The 14864-nt window shown below is 45.6% G+C and overlaps 1 protein-coding gene across 3 annotated transcripts in view; it reads right to left on the reverse strand.

Moving 5' to 3' along the window:
* Nucleotides 1-65: 65 nt before the first annotated feature.
* Nucleotides 66-14864, reverse strand: part of LOC139406511 (SRSF protein kinase 2-like) — a 97653-nt gene continuing 82854 nt past the window's right edge. For 2 of the 3 annotated variants that reach the window (XM_071149172.1, XM_071149173.1), the window contains 5 exons: nucleotides 10222-10337; nucleotides 9603-9710; nucleotides 9439-9508; nucleotides 4468-4560; nucleotides 66-2705 (listed from right to left, as the gene is read on the reverse strand). In XM_071149172.1, the coding sequence (XP_071005273.1) occupies nucleotides 2521-2705; nucleotides 4468-4560; nucleotides 9439-9508; nucleotides 9603-9710; nucleotides 10222-10337 (572 nt within the window). In that variant the 3' untranslated portion in view covers nucleotides 66-2520. Of the gene's footprint in view, nucleotides 2706-4467; nucleotides 4561-5005; nucleotides 5099-9438; nucleotides 9509-9602; nucleotides 9711-10221; nucleotides 10338-14864 lie in introns of all 3 variants that reach the window. The other variant, XM_071149171.1, reaches the window with a different exon arrangement.

Genomic DNA, 14864 nt, shown 5'->3' on the forward strand with positions numbered 1-14864 from the left:
AGTTAGGATATTACTAGCATTTATAAAAACTGCTCTAAACTGTCAAAGACCACAAGCCAGAGGACTCCATTAATTTACAATTTTATTAAATCTGTCAATGAAAAACACAGACAAGAGACACAATTCTGTCAGGAAGAACAGTCAGCATGGCTGAAAGAGTGCGATCAGGAGCTTTTGGTGACAAAAAAAAAATCCTAATTGAAAAAAATGTTCTTCACTGTCACGAGTCCAAACAGAGCAGCGTTGTCCATATAGTAGGGGAGGAAGAGGTAACAACTGAGTAGAAAATAACTCATCAGAATAATAGTGACAGTAATAATAATGACAAAATAAATGAAAAACATCTCTAAACAAACCAACACAATCACCTCAATAGGACGAGAATCGGTCACTGTCACAACAGAGAAATTTGCTTCTTTATTTCCTCTTTTTTTTACATTAAATTAAATAGTTTAAAAAATATCTCACCCTTTACATACTCATTTTAATTTTATTGCGAAAAATAGGCAACTGGACTCTTAATTGTGATGAGCGTGAGAGAGCAGTGGAGTGGAACGTTTGGAGCATTGGCACTGAGAGATGCTGCACTGCATCAATGCAGTACCCTCATCAGCCACAAAGTGGCGCAGTTTCACATTCCACTTAGTGGCCTCCAGAGTGGTTTAGCCTCTCGCCACTGTCTGCTCTGGGGGTGCAGGCCAGTGTCCGTGACAGCCTCTTTTAGGAATGATGCGTGCATTTGTTTCAAATCTGTCGGTCGATCGTCTCTCCGGAGCCGGATCTTAGAGTTATGTACAAAGGTAATTCCCGTGTGGCTCAGTTGGTAGAGCATGGTGCTTGCAAAGCCAGGGTTGTGGGTTTGATTCCCACAGGGGACCAGTACGAAAAAGTAAAATGTATGCACTCACTACTACTGTAAGTCGCTCTTACTAAATGACTAAAAGGTAAAATGTAAAGGTAAATCCCTGAACGACATCCTACAAAGACAAGTGCAACCTCCATTTGACGAACCCCTTCTGGAGAAGCTCAGGATCAAAGATGGAGAGTTTCGTCTGTAGGTAATAAGGGGGATAATCAGATCTGGTAAAGCTGCCACGCCACAGGGACTCAAGGATTGTTCTTGTTTTTGGGATACAGAGGAAGAGAGGAATGGTGTGACTGGATCAGGAATGTCAAAGGGAGGAACGATTTGAAAAAGTGAACATGAGGTGCCTCGTGTGAGGAACTTTGCTATCCTCACACGAGGCACCAAAAAGGTTAGCGCAAGTGGCACCTTCACCTTAAAAATAGGAGAAGGACAGGAGAAGAAAACAAAAACATAGATAAAAAACAAATGAACCAATGAAACGCACAACTAAGTAACACCTGTCCATCATCATCATCCCGTCCTGTCAATCAATCAGCCTCTCCATGCATTTAACTCTTACAGAAGAAGCAGTCCGGTTAATCGATCATCAGTCTTTTAGGATCTTTGTTTGTTCCGTGCCCTGTTTGTCTGTCTGTGTGGCAGCGTTTCAGTTCTGGAGACCCCTGGTGGGCTGGCTGCCCTCCGTGTCTCTGCAGTGGCTGGGACTGGCATGCAGCTCAGTGTTGGTGGCTGGGTAGGGAGGGGGCTGTACGGGGCAGGGGACTGGAGCTTTGGGTGGGGGGGGGGGCTGTAAACAGTTCAGTGACACTGTTTCAGTCCTGGGCATGGAGGGGGGAGCAGGGGCCTGAGGTACCCCTACAGAGAGGGGGAGTGGGGCAGGGGCTGGAGAGAGATGAGAGGAGAGGAAGAGTAGAGTAAAAGGGCAACTCCTAATCTGGAAGTGTTGTTGCTTCTCCTTTGTAGGAGAGAGACATTCACACACACCTACAGACTGGGCAGTGTAGACACACACTAATAACAAACACTCACATATATACACAAGCACACATATACACACTTCTGCCTCAGCAGGTTTGGGCTGTGCTGCTGTAAGGTCAGGCAGATGGAGCAATCACACAGTCAGCATTCTGACAGAGGTTCTTATTGACTTCTAATGGGAAACCCATTATGCTCCGGATAAGACAGGAGAAGACTGGACAGGAGAAAACTGGCCGAGATATTGCAGAGAACCCATTCATATGGGTAGCTTAGTCTCTGTTTAGACCATGGCTGCTCATGTTGTGTAGGGATCTCTGTCCTGCCTGTTTAGAACTGTGGGAGTTTGACTCCATCCAACTCCCTTCCTGGGGCCCTCTATTCTTCCTGTGAGGGGTTGTATGGGACCTATGGGGAGGACAGCAGAGGGAGCAGCCTCTCTCTGTCTGGTCTTTGACAGCTTTGTCGTTTCTGCTGAGGCTCTGTGGGCATCTGTGTTGTATGTGTGTATGCCTATGTGTATGTGTGTGGCGTGCTCAGGACAAGGCAGGGAGGGCCCGAGAAACGGGAACCCCGTGTAACCCCCCACACCCCCCCTCCTCCCTCCCTCTCTCTCCAGCCTCGAGTGCCTGGCTTTGAGCAGGTTGTGGAGGCTGCCGCTAGTGGGGCTGGTGTCGCTACGAGTTGAGCCAGGGGTGGCTGAGGCAGTCCCCGGCTGACGCCCTCTTCTCTGGGACCATCTCCAGCATGGGCAGCAGGAAGTGGGTGAAGTGGCCGGCGTCCTCTGGTGCCCAGCCGTACTTCTCCACCAACACATCAAACAGAGACCAGGGCTTCAACTTGGTGATGTGCCTCAGTTCACCTACAGCGGGAAGTAGAGAGAGAGGGATGGGGGGAGGGAGTGAGAGAAAGACCGAGAGAGAGACAGAAATGAAGAGTAATAAGTTACAGTGCGATTCTATTTAAAGACTTACAATGAGAAAGAGAGTGAGAGTGCAGTACAAAGAGAGAGAATAAAAAAAGAAGAGACAGTAGAACTCGGGCCGCATCTCAATACTCCGTAGTGGCATCCTTTCTATGTGTCTTTGCTTTCATCAACACTGAATGGGTGGAAGCAAGGTTTCCCCATATTGCTTTCACTGACCTTATTATTTATAATTATTTACAGTGTAGATGAAGGAAAGGAAACAATATTCTGACTATTGAGAGACAGCCCAAGAAAGGCAGATCAAGAGCCTGGAGCAGTGTCTGACTGGGAGTCAGTCAGAACACATGAACACCATAGAGAGATAAAAGGAGTGAATTAAGACATAATTTAGAGCCGACAAGACCTTTGAGGGAGAGAGAGCATCAATCAGAATATTAGAGCCCCATGACTACAACATGAGAGAAGCAGGGTAGAAGCAGGGTAGAAGCAGGGTAGCATGCTGTTTCTACCAGCCAGGTCACCCGTGATACAAGTCAGTATTCAACGTCCATCCATGTCTGAGGACATTGGGAGATGTGGAAGCCGGCCACTAGGGGCAACGGTGAGCACTGTTACCTTCAAGTAGTTCAGTTTTGCTACGGCGTTGTGGACGAAGTGGTGCCAAAGGTTGCATGTTCAAATCCATCCAGTTGTTTTTTAATTTTTGTCTCAAACCTTAACGCTTACCTTAACCATTCAGAGTTAATGCCTAACCTTAAAAATTCAGAGTTAATGCCTAAACTTAACCTTAAACACGTTTGGAACAACTTCGAATGTTTGACATTTGAGAAACATGGATGAACGTTTAATTTTGACGTGAGACTGTGAGAGCTAGATGGTTTCTACAGACACACCACTTACCAGGAGCAGAGACCGGCAGAGAGAGACACAGGTGTAACACACATAGATTGGCAGACAGGCCGTAGACTCAGGGAGGATAGTACTCAGAACTCAGTCAAGTGGCTGGGAATATGACTATTGTATTACTGGTGTAACTAGCTAGATAACTAAATCTAAATCTTGAGAACTTAAACTACACTCTTACAAAAAAAGTGCCATCTAGAACCTAAAAGGGTTCTTTGACTGTCCCCATAGGAGAATCCTTTTTGGTTCCAAGTAGAACCCTTTTGGGTTCCATGTAGAACCCTTTCCACACAGGGTTCTACATGGAACCCAAAGGGGTTCTCCTTGGAAACAAAAAGGGTTCTACCTGGAAACAAAAAGGGTTCTACCTGGAAACAAAAAGGGTTCTCCCTTTTGGAACCCTTTTTTCTAAGTGTAATGTTAGGCACAATTTCTAAGGAATTGTACGTATTTCTAGGTGGACACCCACCACTACTACTGCACACTACTGCAGACTCAGTGGAGGCTGCTGAGGGGAGGACGGCTCATAATAATAGCCAGAACGGAGCAAATGGAATGGCATCAAACACCTGGAAATAATGTGTTTGATGTATTTGAATCCACTGATTCTGCTCAGGTTGTCACCACGAGCCCATTCTCCCAAATTAAGGTGCCACCAACCACCTGTGTGCAGACTACAAGCTTTGTTACAAGTGTAACAATGGTGTAAACCGTGTATGTACATGTACTAATATTTAGAGATATACCGTTCCTGTCATTGCCTCATAGGGGTAGTGACTCATCGTGACGTTACCTTTCTTGGAGAAAAACTCTCGGCTGTACTTCCCGGCGGCGACCACTTTGCGTGGAACCTTCCCCAATAGCTCCATGATCAGAGCGATGTGATCTGAACCCCGGCCATCACAGGCCACACCACCAAAGAACAGGTACGGCACAGCATTACATCACAAACATACTCACACGCTGAAGGGACGGACGGACACACTGCTGCCTGGACACACCACACTGACTAACAGACAGACTGACTGACGGGACGGTAAGTCTCTCAAGATGTTAGTGGAGAGGACTATGCCTAAACTGGTTTGATAGTGTGTGTGTGTGAATTACATACAGTACAATTCCCTCTTTATGTCCTTTCTATCTTTAACAACTGTTCACAACAATGGTGTGTTTGCCATTTGCTGCAAAACCCCTTATTGCTTTTGGACTTCTTATATCATTCCCATTCCACTCTATTAGTATTCCTGTGTGTCCATCTGACTGTCTGAGTCAGTGTGTGCGCTCAGGCGTCTGTGTGTCTCCGTCCCACCAGCACTTTCCCTCAGTGCTACCTCTTCGGTTGAAGAACTCCCGGGAATATTTTCCGGAGAGTGCAAAGTGCCGTGGAATAATGCCCAGCAGCTCAATGATGTGGGCTATATGGTCTACAGAGGAGAGAGGGAGAAAGTAGGAAGAGGAACACGAGGAGGAGGAGAAGAAGGGGGAGGAAGAGGAGAGAGGAAGAAAGGAGGAAGAGGAACAGGGAAAGGAGGAAAAGGAGAGAGGGAACAAGGAGGAATAAGAAAAGTAGGAGTAGAGGGAGAAAATATAAAGGAGAGAGAAAAAGGAGGACAAGGAACCGGAGAGGAGGGAATGGGAGATAAAAGAGAAGAAAGGAGGACAAGGAACCGGAGAGGAGGGAATGGGAGATAAAAGAGAAGAAAGGAGGACAAGGAACCGGAGAGGAGGGAATGGGAGATAAAAGAGAAGAAAGGAGGACAAGGAACCGGAGAGGAGGGAATGGGAGATAAAAGAGAAGAAAGGAGGACAAGGAACCGGAGAGGAGGGAATGGGAGATAAAAGAGAAGAAAGGAGGACAAGGAACCGGAGAGGAGGGAATGGGAGATAAAAGAGAAGAAAGGAGGACAAGGAACCGGAGAGGAGGGAATGGGAGATAAAAGAGTAAGAAAGGAGGACAAGGAACCGGAGAGGAGGGAATGGGAGATAAAAGAGAAGAAAGGAGGACAAGGAACCGGAGAGGAGGGAATGGGAGATAAAAGAGAAGAAAGGAGGACAAGGAACCGGAGAGGAGGGAATGGGAGATAAAAGAGAAGAAAGGAGGACAAGCAAGGAAGGGAGAGGTAAGAGGAAAAGGAAAGAGCGGGAAAGTGAAAAAGAGGTAGAGACGGAGAGCTCAGTGTTAGTGACCCTACATCAGAGGTGGTGAGATGGAGTAGAGAGTGCAGTGGGTTTGGAGTAGAGAAACATGCATCTATTATCTTTCAATCTGAGAGACTCATCACCAAATAATGGTCTGATTCTAACTGAACACAATTCAGTGGCTCTCATTGTCATCAATTAAGATATCATGGCAGTATCTGTTTATACATATTTACTACTTGCCATTTATATTGATAGTATGGTGAAATATGTATGGGGTCAAATGTGGGTGGCTGGACATCAGATCAACATGAGGGCTGATGTGACACTGTGCAGGATGTCAACTGGACTAGACTCAGGGATGGACAGGATGGTGGAGCTATGGGGTGGGTGGGGATTCAGACATGAGCCAGAATAGATGGGGTTTAGGGAGCGAGAAGGTGTGGATGTGAAGGTTTTAACAATGGCGCCAGAGGACATGGCTGCAAATTTTATGAACTCCTAACCAATTGTGCTATTGTGTGTGTTTTTTCGTGTTATTTGTAACTTATTTTGTACATAATGTTTCTGCCACCGTCTCTTATGACCAAAAACAGCGATTATTCACCTCGTACTGGACAAATAATTTTTCTTTAACGAGTTGGACATGAAGGATTTACTCCAGACACCTGACAAGGCCCAAATCCCCGGTCATTCGCATGAAGAAGAGACAGAGTTATCGGGGACGTAGGCCGGGGTGCCTTATAAGGATCCGACAGCAAATGGGTAATCTGCCTCTACCATCAATCCTATTAGCCAACGTACAATCACTGGATTACACAAATATCCTACCAACGGGACATTAAAAACTGTAATATCTTATGTTTCACCGAGTCGTGGCTGAACAACGACTTGGATAACATAGAGCTGGTGGGGTTTTCGCGGCATCGGCAAGATAGAACAGCTGCCTCCGGTAAGACAAGGGGTGGTGGTCTGTGTATATTTGTAAACAACAGCTGGTGCATGAAATCTAATATTTAACGAAGTCTCAAGGTTTTGCTTGCCTGAGGTAGAGTATCTCATGATAAGTTGTAGACCACACCATTTACCAAGAGAGTTTTCATCTATATTTTTCATAGCTGTCTATTCACCACCACAGAACGATGCTGGCACTAAGACCGCACTCAATGAGCTGTATAAGGCCATAAGAAAACAGGAAAACGTTCGTTCAGAGCAGGCGCTCCTAGTGGCCGGGACTTTAATGCAGGGAAGCTTAAATCCGTTTTACCTAATTTCTACCAGCATGTTAAATGTGCAACGAGAGTGGGGGAAAAAAAACTCTAGACCACCTTTACTCCACACACAGATGCATACAAAGCTCTCCCTCACCCTCCATTTGGCAAATCTGACCATAATTATATCCTCCCGATTCCTGCTTACAAGCAAAAACTAAAGCAGGAAGCACCAGTGACTTGCTCAATACAGAAGTGGTCAGATGATGCAGATGCTAAGTTACAGGACTGTTTTTCTAGCACAGACAGAAATATGTTCCGGGATTCCTCAGATGGCATTGAGGAGTACACCACGTCAGTCACTGGCTTTATCAATAAGTGCACTGAGCTGCCGCTTTCAAGGAGCAGGACTTTAACACGGAAGCTTATAAGAAATCCCGCTATGGCCTCCGACGAACCATCAAACAGGCAAAGCTTCAATACAGGACTAAGATTGAATCGTACTACACCGGCTCCGACACCCGTCAGATGTGGCAGAACTTGCAAACTATTACAGAATACAAAGGGAAGCACAGCCGCGAGCTGCCCAGTAACACGCTCCTACCAGATGAGCTAAATAACTTCTAGGCTCACTTCGAGGCAAGCAACACTGAAGCATACATGACAGCATCAGCTGTTCTGGACGACTGTATGATCACGCTCTCCGCGCATGCTCAGTTCCCTCCTGTACTCCTTGTTCACCCATGACTGCATGGCCAGGAATGACTCCAACACCATCATTAAGTTGCCGATAACACAACAGTGGTAGGCCTGATCACCGACAACGATGAGACAGACAATATGGGGAGGAGGTCAGAGACCTGGCCGTGTGGTGCCAGGATAACAACATTTCCCTCAACGTGGTCAACACAAAGGAGATGATTGTGGACTACAGGAAAAGGAGGACCGAGCATGCCCCCATTCTCCTCGACGGGGCTGTAGTGGAGCAGGTTGAGAGCTTCAAGTTCCTTAGTGTCCACATCACCAACAAACTATCATGGTCCAAACACACAAAGACAGTCGTGAAGAGGGCACGACAATGCCTATTCACCCTCAGGAGACTGAAAAGATTTGGCATGGGTCCTCTGATCCTCAAAATGTTCTACAGCTGCACCATCGAGAGCATCCTGACTGGTTGCATCACTGCCTGGTATGGCAACTGCTCAGCTTCCGACCGCAAGGCACTACAGAGGGTAGTGAGTACGGCTCAGTACATCACTGGGGCCAAGCTTCCTGCCACCCAGGACCTCTATATCAGGCGGTGTCAGAGGAAGGCCCTAGAAATTGTCAGACTCCAGCCACCCTGGTCATAGACTGTTCTTTCTGCTACCGCACGGCAAGCGGTACTGGAGCACCAAGTCTTGGTCCAAATGGCTTCTTAACAGCTTCTACCCCCAAGCCATAAAACTCCTGAACAGCTAATCAAATGGCTACCTGGACTATTTTTTTATTTAACACTTATTTTGATTAAAACTAGATTGTTGGTTAAGGGCTGGTAAGTAAGCATTTCACCTGTTGTATTCGGCGCATGTGACAAATAACATTTGATTTGGGATGTGAATATGGGGATAGGGAGAGTTTAGGGAGCAAGAAGGTGTGGATGTGAATATGGGGATAGGGAGAGTTTAGGGAGCGAGAAGGTGTGGATATGAATATGGGGATAAGGAGAGTTTAGGGAGCGAGAAGGTGTGGATGTGAATATGGGGATAGGGAGAGTTTAGGGAGTGAGAAGGTGTGGATGTGAATATGGGGATAAGGAGAGTTTAGGGAGTGAGAAGGTGTGGATGTGAATATGGGGATAGGGAGAGTTTAGGGAGTGAGAAGGTGTGGATGTGAATATGGGGATAGGGAGAGTTTAGGGAGTGAGAAGGTATGGATGTGAATATGGGGATAGGGAGAGTTTAGGGAGTGAGAAGGTGTGGATGTGAATACTGGGATAGGGTGCGACAAGGTTTTAATGTGGGGATTGGATGAGTTAGGTCAGGTAAAGATGTTGAGTCAGGTATAGAATGTGAGGATAGATAAATAGATAATAGCAGATAGGGAAACTAGAAGGGACTATACTAAAATCTGCTGGACATCTTTAGTCCATGATTTGGGCCCATTGTTATAAAACAATTTACAATCAAGCTTTCATAATATCTACTACCACGACAGTGTATTACTATATATAACGTATCATCTAATTCAGTTGAGCAAATCTCACATGACAGTGCTACAACAGTTGTACCTACACAATTACTCAGTCTAAACACATATTAACAACACAACGACACATATTAAACAGCTATTTCTACATCACTACATAGATAAACATGTACTACTGTGTTTAGTATGAGGCTGGTCTATTAGGAGAACAGTGTGTATAGACTCACCCTCATCCCTGGAGTAGTCCTCCCCAGAGTGAGGCTCAAACAGGTAGTCTCCTGTAGCCAGCTCAAACGCCTGCAGGACACAGACCGGATAGTGTCATCAGTCAGTACTGATGTGTGTTTGTGTGCACAGGCATGTGTGTGAGTGTGTGTGTTTGTGTGCTCACCATGCATGCAGTGCTCCAGATGTCAGCAGGAGTGCTGTACCCAGCTCCTATCAGGACCTCTATGGAGCGGTACTGTCTGGTTTGAATATCCTCTGTGAAGTGCTTGTGCTGAGAGACAGTGAGGAAGAGATAGGAGAGAGAGAGGATAAAGAGAGAGGATGAAGGAGAAAGAGAGGAGAGAGAGGAGCGAGAGAAAGAAGAGAGAGAGAGAGGGGAAAGAGAAAGGAAGAGAAAGAGCGAGAGAAAGAGGAGAGAGAGGAGATGGATAAACTATACTGTACTGTATATTATGCATCTGTGTCTATTGCAAAACACCCGTACACATACTGTGCACCAGGGCTCTCCATCTGTTCCTGGAGAACTACCGTCCAGTAGGTTTTCACTCCAACCCTAATCAAGCACACCTGATTCTAATAATTAGCTGGTTGAAAAGCTGAACCAGCTTAGTTACAACTGGGTTGGAGTGAAAACCTACAGGAGGGTAGCTCTCCAGGAAAAGGGTTTGAGAACCCTATACACACACAGTCATATACCTCCGCGTGCGTGCACACACACACACACACACACACACACACACACACACACACACACACACACACACACACACACACAAACTTACCACCCAGCAGGCGTTGCCCAGGTCAGCTATCTTGACTCGGAGTGTGTCAGCGTTGCGAGGGTCCAGGGGGTTGACCAGGAGGTCTGCTGCTTTGGCCTTGGCTAGAACTACATCATCTAGTTAGGATAAATGTGTTATTGTTGGGGAAAAGGTCAGGCAGCAGGCAGAGAATGTCCAGTACGTGTGTCTCTATGACTTCATGTCAAGTCGAATCAAATCAAATGTGATACAACAGGTGTAGTAGACCTTACAGTGAAATGCTTACACATGAGCACCTAACCAACAATGCAGTTTAAAAAAATACAGATAAGTGACAAGTGAAAAAAGTGACAAGTAATTAAAGAGCAGCAGTAAAATAACAATAGCGAGAATATATACAGGGGGATACTGGTACAGAGTCAAGGAGCGAGGGCACCGGTTAGTTGAGGTAATATGTACATGTAGGTAGAGTTATTAAAGTGGCTATGCATAGATGACAACGACAGAGTGCAGTGGTGTAAAAGGGGGGGGGGGGGGGGGGGGGGGCAATGCAAATTGTCTAGGTAGCCATTTGATTCGGTGCTCAGGAGTCTTATGGCTTTGGGGTAGAAGCTGTTTAGAAGCCTCTTGGATCTAGACTTGGTGCTCCGGTACCACTTGTCATGCGGTAGCAGAGAGAACAGTCTATGACTAGGGTGGCTGGTGTCTTTGACAATTTTTAGGGCCTTCCTCTGACACTGCCTGGTATAGAGATCCTGGATGGCAGGAAGCTTGGCCCCGGTGATGTACTGGGCCATTCGCACTACCCTCTGTAGTGCCTTGTGGTCGGAGGCCGAGCAGTTCTCCTACCAGGCAGTGATGCAACCAGTCAGGATGCTCTCGATGGTGCATCTGTAGAACATTTTGAGGATCTGAGGACCCATGCCAAATCTTTTCAGTCTCCTGAGGGGGAATAGGTTTTGTAGTGCCTTCTTCACGACTGTCTTGGTGTGCTTGGACCATGTTAGTTTGTTGGTGATGTGGACACCAAGGAATTTGAAGCTCTCAACCTGCTCCACTGCAGCCTCGTCAATGAGAATGGGGGCATGCTCGGTCCTCTTTTTTCTGTAGTCCACAATCATCACGTTGAGAGAGAGGTTGTTATCCTGGCACCACATGGCCAGGTCTCTGACCTCCTCCCTATCAGCTGTCTCGTCAGTGATCAGGCCTACCACTGTTGTGTCATCGGCAAACTTGATGATGGTGTTAGAGTCGTGCCTGGCCGTGAAGGCATGAGTGAACAGGGAGTACAGGAGGGGACTGAGCACGTACCCCTGAGGGGCCCTGTATTGAGGATCAGCGTGGCGGATGTGTTGTTACCTGCCCTTACCACCTGGGGGCGGCCCGTCAGGAAGTCCAGGATCCAGTTGCAGAGGGAGGTGTTTAGTCCCAGGGTCCTTAGCTTATTAATTGAGCTTTGAGGGCACTATGGTGTTGAAAGCTGAGTTGTAGTCAATGAATAGCACTCTCACATAGGTGTTCCTTTTGTCCAGGTAGGTCAAGGGCAGTGTGCAGAGTAATAGAGATTGTATCATCTGTGGATCTGTTGGGGCGGTATGCAAATTGGAGTGGGTTTCTGGGATAATGGTGTTGATGTGAGCCATGACCAGCCTTTCAAAGCACTTCAAGGCTACAGACGTGAGTGCTGTGGGTCGGTAGTCATTTAGGCAGGTTACCTTAGTGTTCTTGGGCACAGGCACTATGGTGGTCTGCTTAAAACATGTTGGTATTACAGACTCGAACAGGGAGATGTCAGTGAAGGCACTTGCCAGTTGGTCAGCACATGCTCGCAGTACACGTCCTGGTAATCTGTCTGTCCCTGCGGACTTGTGAATGTTGACCTGTTTAAAGGTCTTTCTCACATCGGCTGCGAAGAGCGTTATCACATAGTCTTTCGGGAACAGCTGATGCTCTCATGCATGTTTTAGTGTTATTTGCCGCGAAGCATATTAGTACTGTAGTTTAGCTCATCTGGTAGTCTTGTGTCACTGGGCAGTTCTCGGCTGTGCTTCCCTTTGTAGCCTGGTTTGCAAGGGCATAGTGGGATTTCTTATAAGCTTCCGGGTTGCTCCTTGAAAGCGGCAGCTCTAGTCTTTAGCTCAATGCGGATGTTAACTGTAATCCATGGCTTCTGGTTGGGGTATGTACTAGAGTTCGACCGATTAATCGGAATGGCCGAATTAGGGACGATTTCAAGTTTTCATAACAATCGGAAATCGGTATTTTTGGACACTGATTTGGCCAATTTTTAAATGTTTTTTTTACATCTTTATTTAATCTTTATTTAACTAGGCAAGTCAGTTAAGAACGCATTCTTATTTTCAATGACGGCCTAGGAACGGTGGGTTAACTGCCTTGTTCAGGGGCACAACGACAGATTTTTACCTTGTCAGCTCAGGGATTCAATCTTGCAACCTTACAGTTAACTAGTCCAATGCTCTAACCACCTGCCTCTCATTGCACTCCACGAGGGGCCTGCCTGTTACGCGAATGCAGTAAGCCAAGGTAAGTTGCTAGCTAGCATTAAACTTATCTTATAAAAAACAATCAATCAATCAATCATAATCACTAGTTAACTACACATGGTTGATGATATTACTAGTTTATCTAGCGTGTCCTGCGTTGCATATAATCGATGCGGTGCATATCGTTGCTCCAATGTGTACCTTTCCATAAACATCAATGCCTTTCTTAAAATCAATACACAGAAGTATATGTTTTTAAACCTGCATATTTAGCTAAAATAAATCCAGGTTAGCAGGCAATATTAACCAGGTGAAATTGTGTCACTTCTCTTGCATTCATTGCACGCAGTCAGTGTATATGCAACAGTTTGGGCCGCCTAGTTTGCCAGAATTTTACGTAATTATGACATAACATTGAAGGTTGTGCAATGTAACAGGAATATTTAGACTTATGGATGCCACCCGTTGGATAAAATACGGAACGGTTCCGTATTTCACTGAAAGAATAAACGTCTTGTTTTCGAGATGATAGTTTCCGGATTCGACTTAAGGCTCGTATTTCTGTATGTTATTAAGTTATAACTAAGTCTATGATTTGATAGAGCAGTCTGACTGAGCGATGGTAGGCACCAGCAGGCTCGTAAGCATTCATTCAAACAGCACTTTTGTGCGTTTGCCAGCAGCTGTTTATGACTTCAATCCCATCAACTCCCGAGATGAGGCTGGTGTAACTGATGTGAAATGGCTAGCTAGTTAGCGGGGTGCGCGCTAATAGCGTTTCAAACGTCACTTGCTCTGAGACTTGGAGTGGTTGTTCTCCTTGCTCTGCATGGGTAACACTGCTTCGAGGGTGGCTGTTGTCGATGTGTTCCTGGTTCAAGCCCAGGTAGGAGCGAGGAGAGGGATGGAAGCTATACTGTTACACTGGCAATACTAAAGTGCCTATAAGAACATCCAATAATCAAAGGTTAATGAAATACAAATGGTAGAGAGAAATAGTCCTATAATTCCTATAATAACTACAACCTAAAACTTCTTACCTGGGAATATTGAAGACTCCTGTTAAAAGGAACCACCAGCTTTCATATGTTGTCATGTACTGAGCAAGGAACTTAAACGTTAGCTTTCTTACATAGCACATATTGCACTTTTACTTTCTTCTCCAACACTTTGTTTTTGCATTATTTAAACCAAATTGAACATGTTTCATTATTTATTTGAGGCTAAATTGATTTTATTGATGTATTATATTAAGTTAAAATAAGTGTTCATTCAGTATTGCTGTAATTGTCATTATAACAAACAAAAAAAATTGGCCGATTAATCGGTAGCAGCTTTTTTTTGGTCCTCCAATAATTGGTATCGGCGTTGAAAAATCATAATCGGTCGACCTCTAGTATGTACCTTCGGTCACTGTGGGGACGACGTCATCGATGCACTTATTGATAAAGCCATTGACTGACGTGGTGTACTCCTCAATGCCATCTGAAGAATCCCGGAACATATTCCTGTCTGTGCTAGAAAAACAGTCCTGTAACTTAGCATCTGCTTCATCTGACCACATTTTTATTGATCTAGTCACTGGTGACTCTTGCTTTAATTTTTGCTTGTAAGCAGGAATCTGGAGGATAGAATTATGGTCAGATTTGCCAAATGGAGGGTGAGCTTTGTATGCATCACTGTGTGTGGAGTATAGGTAGTCCAGAGTTGTTTTGAGCAATAGCTCAAGACTTCCTTAGATATCGTGCACCAGCTGTTGTTTACAAAAATACATAGTCTGCCGCCCCTTGTCTTACCAGACGTTGCTGTTTTATCCTGCCGGTACGGCGTATATCTAGCCAGCTGTATGTTGATAGTGTCGTCGTTCAGCCACGACTCCGTGAAGCATAAGATATTATAGTTTTGATGTAATTTAATTTATTGCGTAGGTAATCGATTTTCTTCTCCAAATATTGCATGTTTGCTAGCAGAATGGAAGGAAGTGGGGGTTTATTCGATCACCTACGAATTCTCAGAAGGCAGCTCGCCCTCCGGCACTTTTTCTCTGCCTCCTCTTCAAGCAAATCACAGGGACTGGGCCTGTTCCCGAGAAAGCAGTAAATTGTTTGCGTAGGACTCGTCAGACTCTGACGTCCAGAAGTTATTTTCGGTCATAAGAGA

Source organism: Oncorhynchus clarkii, chromosome 4 (genome assembly GCF_045791955.1).
Source record: "Oncorhynchus clarkii lewisi isolate Uvic-CL-2024 chromosome 4, UVic_Ocla_1.0, whole genome shotgun sequence".
Taxonomy (NCBI): domain Eukaryota; kingdom Metazoa; phylum Chordata; class Actinopteri; order Salmoniformes; family Salmonidae; genus Oncorhynchus; species Oncorhynchus clarkii.